The sequence below is a fragment of the Anabrus simplex genome, chromosome 1, assembly GCF_040414725.1.
Source record: "Anabrus simplex isolate iqAnaSimp1 chromosome 1, ASM4041472v1, whole genome shotgun sequence".
Lineage (NCBI taxonomy): Eukaryota > Metazoa > Arthropoda > Insecta > Orthoptera > Tettigoniidae > Anabrus > Anabrus simplex.
In genome coordinates, this window is record NC_090265.1 from 72170433 (window position 1) to 72176432 (window position 6000).

The 6000-nt window shown below is 36.3% G+C and overlaps 1 protein-coding gene across 1 annotated transcript in view; it reads left to right on the plus strand.

The window, feature by feature from the left end:
- Nucleotides 1-5776, plus strand: part of LOC136885438 (papilin-like) — a 278513-nt gene extending 272737 nt beyond the window's left edge. The window contains exons 7-8 of the mRNA XM_068229110.1: nucleotides 5514-5662; nucleotides 5717-5776. Coding sequence (XP_068085211.1) covers nucleotides 5514-5662; nucleotides 5717-5776 — 209 coding nt within the window. The remainder of the gene's footprint in view (nucleotides 1-5513; nucleotides 5663-5716) is intronic.
- Nucleotides 5777-6000: the final 224 nt, after the last annotated feature.

Consider the following 6000-nt stretch of genomic DNA (forward strand, 5'->3'; position numbering starts at 1 on the left):
CGCCGCTCGCGGTGGTCCTACATCCTACTGAGTCGATGCCGTGCGCATTGTGTAACCTGCATATCGGTTTGAAATAAACATAAATTATTCGTCCGTGCCGTCTCTGTTTTTTCCCTTTCATCCCTTTCGAACCACTCCTCCTTGGTGTTACATTTGCTCTGTCAGTCAGTGTATATACACATCATTACAAGAACAAACTGAAAATAAGACAACAATAGAAAACCAAAGTCTTGTGGTTCTTAAACATGTATCATTAACGCACAAAGCAAATGTGTGATTAGAAAAAAAAAGTTTACAATTACTCCGCTATCATAACGTATACAAGCTTGCATCTAAAATAATAATGAATACAGGAGAACATCAAGTTATTCGAACTGAAAAAATCACCTTCTCCCTTTTCATACTAGGAGCAGCGAAATGTATGTTCGTTAACTTCGTTATCATAATCACTTTACAGTATATTTACAGTAAATCTAAACATAAAATACTCTTCACATAAACATTAAATTGATGTTACAAACAACACATACGAAGAAAGCACTTCATGTTTTGAAAAGATGTTTTCCAAAAGTTTCTTGAAGACACTTCTGTCTGACCACCTTCCAGCGTTCTTTCCTGAGGTGAAACCAGTTAATGTCGTACTTGTAGGCATTTGTCATCAGATAATTGTCCGTTCCTTCTCATTTTCTCACCCGTTGAGATGATTTCATTTGTATATATGTAGATCAGTACCCTCCACTCAATTAGGATCCATTTGTTTCAAATATTTTTCCAGATCTTATTCCAGTCGCGATGTGGATATTTCTCTTGTAGTATCGGAATAAATTTATATTGATTTAATCTGACGTATACAATCTTAGCTTTATACAACTTTCCATATGTAATTTCTGTTTCTGGTAGTTGTTGTAGAATGGAGAAAGTGTTTATGAAGCAGCATCGAAAAGGATCTTTTTGCTTCAGGTTTGTTGTTACACACAATTTTAGCATTGCAATATCAAATACATCTCCCTTGCGTACAGCGCTTTAATGATGCGAGACAGAAAGTGTGCTATGCATTTCCTTTCGACTGCAGTTAGGTGCAAGTCACTGTCCTGTTCAGTCAGACGAAGTTGGTCTCTTCTTATTATGTATGTGTAGCAATTCTGTCGGTCTTTCCACAAATGTGGTTAGTGAATGAGGTATCTTGAAATGAAGGGACATCACCTTCGAGTAGTTCGAATTCCCTTTTTTCTTCCTTCCACCCTTTTCCCAAATTACACTTGTTGTGTATTTGGAGCCGTTTTACAGCCTGATTCCCTTCCTGGCGCAAACCCTATGTAGAAAGGGGGTGGTTCGCATTACCCGTCCCATGCCCACGTCAACGATATTTATAGCCACATGAAACTGTAATCTTTCTTTGAATTTCTTTCTTATTGGTGCCACACGGTCAATAATTTTATTATGCACATTGAATCTCGTTCGTTAGCCATGGTATAATATTATTCACCCGTAATAAGTAGTAGAAAACGAAGTTTGTCACTCTCGCTAGATTGAGCTTTGCATGGTCTTCTCTGGAAATTTCAACATTAACTGCTTTTAATGATGTGCAAAATGTGAGGAATTCAATTTACGCAAGTGCCTAACAGTCAAACATTCACTTTGTCTGGTGAGAATGAACATATATTCACTCAAAAAAGAAAAGTTCAAAATAGAATGAACGCATGGTATTCTATGCTTCTCAAAATTAATATCGTCGCTGGAAAGGTAAAAGGTTGTATTCCACAAAGCTCTTCCTATGAATTATTCTCCTTAAGACTGATCACGCCTCCCAGCCACGTATGGATATGCAGTCCATCAGAACAAACTTTGTTGTGTTCATTTTCCTATGCGCATGTGTAAAGGAAAATGAACCTTACAGTACCTTACTGTAGGAATGTACGTTTGCATTACGTATTTACGCACTCCTAGTGTACAATGCATGTAAGGTTCATTTTCGTTTAATCGTCGACATAGGAAAACGAACACAACGGACATTGTTCTGATGGACTGCGTATCCATATGTGGCTGGGAGGCGTGACCTGTCTTAAGGAGAATAATTGATAGGAAGAGCTTTGTGGAATACAACCTTTTACCTTTCCGGCGACGATATTTTATCAGACAATTTTCATTCACCTCCCATGTAGATACAAACCATGTGGCTGCTCACAAGGAACATTATATCTATAGGTTCAATTGCTTCTGAGAATAGGGTACCTGCGAGAAACTTAGCGCTCATACATTTTTGAGCGACTTTATCGAGGTTCATTTCTAAATAAAACATTAGGGAAACACTTAATATAATTGTATAAAACTCTGCTTCTCTGTTCGATTGTTCACGCCTCATTCGATGATTTAAAAAACTGGGAGCAAAATAAAAATGTTCCCAGTGTTGATGTATTTATTATCACCCCCTTATATTTAGCAGTACCTTCAAGTATAAATGTTCCTTTGTTACTGGACCGTCTATAATGTCAACGGATGTGAAGATTACGTACTCTATATTCTGATTATATTAAAAGAATTAATTGTACGATCATAACAGTAAAACTTACTCACTTAATTGTGCTTCATTACGATGTTACTTCATTGATTAGTTCGTCATTCCCTTTAATCATCCATGGTACGCAGCGATTTGTTTTATTTCAAAGTTAGGCAAGAGCACATCTGTCAGCGCCCGATACTCGAGCAACACCCAATACACCAGTGTAGAAGCAGTTGCCGACTACTTAGACTTATATCAACGCTGTTGTTCCCAACTCAATCTGCTCCCTGTAAGGATCATGTATGCTGTATTTCGAAACATAATTATTTCCATGGGGATATTGCTGACGGTTTTATATGATGAGGTTCTATTGATCAGATCTGATTAAAGAGGTAGTCGTTCAAGGACAGATTCGATGTAAACAAGTTCATTACTCTCCTTGGGAATATTTTAATACTGCATACTAATCTGCACATTTATGTATCGTAAACGGAGAGCTGATGTAGTTTACGACGAATATCATAGAAACAGCTAATCAAAATTGGTATTATAATCTAGAGATTCATTGGAATATCTTTCCACGTTCCTTCCCTTTTTTAACACTAGTGAATTTGCTACTTGGTTATATTATGTACGATTACATACACGATTTTAACCACAACTGCATATTAGGTAGATGCTACTTAGTCTAGGCTGCAAACGTGTGCTAGGTTCTCCCAGAAGGACGTAGGTTTAATTCCTCACCAGGAAGTCCAAACATTTAGGAAACTGGATTTCAACTTCTGGAGGCCCTGCGGTTCACTCTGCCTATGCCAAAAGTGAGTATTAAGTTATTACCTGGAGCTGAAGGAGGCCGGGCACAGAGCTGACCGCTCTCTTCTACTTAGTGCCAAGGTTACGGGTAGTTGAATACTTTACCTTCTATTTCATTGGGAGCCTTCATGGCCCCTGTACAGAGATGGCTTTGCTTTGCTTCCTATAGGCATTTCATCTACAATCACCAGCATGGAACATGAGCTTTCTTTAATAATTGCTTTAATAATTGGGATAAGTAATGAATAGAGACCAGATATTCAGGCAGTGATAGGTTACAATACAAACTTACTGAAGTGAGTAACAAGTATAGTCTAGCCTGTAAACTAATTATGCAGTGTAATTTGCATAAACAACAGGGGTACGATCTATACGAACCTCCAGATTGTGTTACTCTCGCTACATTATGGAGGAGAACGCTGGACGAAAATTACAAATAACCAAATTAGTTTGCATTCTCACCTATTACATCCCGAAGTTCGGCTCTATGGCTGAAGGGTTAGTGTGCTGGCCTTTGTTACAGAGGGTCCCGCGTTCTATTCCTGGCTGGGTTGGGTATTTTAAAAATTCATCGATTAATTCCGATGCCTCGGGGAGTGTGCATGTGTGCCATCTTCATAAGTATAAATCATCATATGTAGGGCCGCATCTCCATAGATGCGCAGGTCGCCTATACGGCTTCAACTCGAAAGACCTGCACCAGGCCTCTTAGGAGGCCACACTACGTTATTATTATTATTATTATTATTATTATTATTATTATTATTATTATTATTATTATTATTATTATTATTATTTGAAATGAAAACCTACAACCTGTTTTCCAGTCATTGACCGGGTCAGGAATGAAATGAATGAATCATATACAGGCTATTAGTACGATGGGGTCGCCACTCCCAAAGTGATTTTATTAAATGCTATGAAATGAGAATGGAGAGTGTTGCTGGAATGAAAGATGACAGGGAAAACCGGAGTAACCGGAGAAAAACCTGTCCCGCCTCCGCTTTGTCCAGCACAAATCTCACATGGAGAGACCGGGATTTGAACCACGGTACCCAGCGGTGAGAGGCCGACGCGCTGCCGTCTAAGCCACGGAGGCTCTATTATTATTATTATTATTATTATTATTATTATTATTATTATTATTATTATTATTATTATTATTATTATTATTATTATTATTATTTAATTATACTGTTGCTTAAAAATTGGGGGTCTAGTGTTGAAATAATTTAATCTAATCAGCAAGCGCTGGAGAGCATTTTGGGCCCGTTATCTGGATATTTCAATAAAATATAACGGATACTAAGCAAAATAAATATTATACAGTTTTGCGTAGCGTAATTAGAGGAAAAACAGTAGATGCTTGATCTGCAAATAGGCCTCAGTGCGCAGCCCCTTGTGTTCATTACTGTTCTCAGCTCTTAATTTTAAAATGAAACAATATTAAAGTGGTCACACGTTGACTGTGTGACACCGCAATAACTGCAGGCAACTCAGTTGTGCGTCAGTCGTCTTGATAGGGGAAGGTTGTGTGTGGGATGGGATTTGTTTTATATTTTGTACCAATATAATTTGAAACACTGTGGGTATGAACATCTCTTAGAAGAGCTATAATCATTATAAAATAACGAAGCCATTTTAAAATCATTGCTGATGATTGTATAATAATAATAATAATAATAATAATAATAATAATAATAATAATAATAATAATAATAATAATAATGTGCATTAGTATATTTGCAATAACTTTTAATCACTGATGATGGACCTTAGTGTCGGAAAACCGGTTCTGTACTGAATGCCTGTGTGCTGATACAACTGTTTGATTTTAATAATAATAATAATAATAATAATAATAATAATAATAATAATAATAATAATAATAATAATAATAATAATAATAATAATAATAATAATAATAAAAACTAAGAGGTATACAACTTCGAAGGACCATACTTTATTTTCATATTGAATCTCAATAGAGAAGGAAAATCGGTAAATATATTAAAAGACGTTAATATGTTTGAATTGGAAGCGTGTAAGCACTTTATTAGTAAAGCATAACAACTTAGTTGGAAAACTTCTAATGTCACTGTGTATTTGAGGAGGCGAGTAAGGGATATTTACTCAAATATTTGTGGTTTTATACTGTAGCTGTTAATATTATTTCTAATCTTGATCTTTTATTTTTCAGCACCGAACAAGTGCGAACTAAACTGCCGCGCGGTCGGTAATAATTTCTACGCGCGACTCAACAAGACTGTGGTCGACGGGACACGATGTCCAGGTGACAGTGCTGCTTCCAGTTCCAGCTTCTCAGTGTGCGTCAGCGGCATGTGCAAGGTAGGAGCAAGAACAACATGTACTTTATAGCACTTTTTAAACCCTGTGTTTTAGTGTTCTGATGCAATGCACAATCCCATACGATCTGCTATACCAGAAGGAAACAAGCAATGAATGTGTGTTCACTTCAACCTGATTAAAATGAAGTGAAGTTAATAATGAATCAAAGAAAAATATTGAGAATCGTGACGTATGTTGAAGTTAAAATGTAAATTTTGAAATGAATATTGATGAAGTAAATAATTTTATATTTGCATTTTGAGTAATATTATAACACTAGTCATACTTACGTTTGATGATCGCATGTATAGTATATCATAAATCTGAGTTTTAAACTT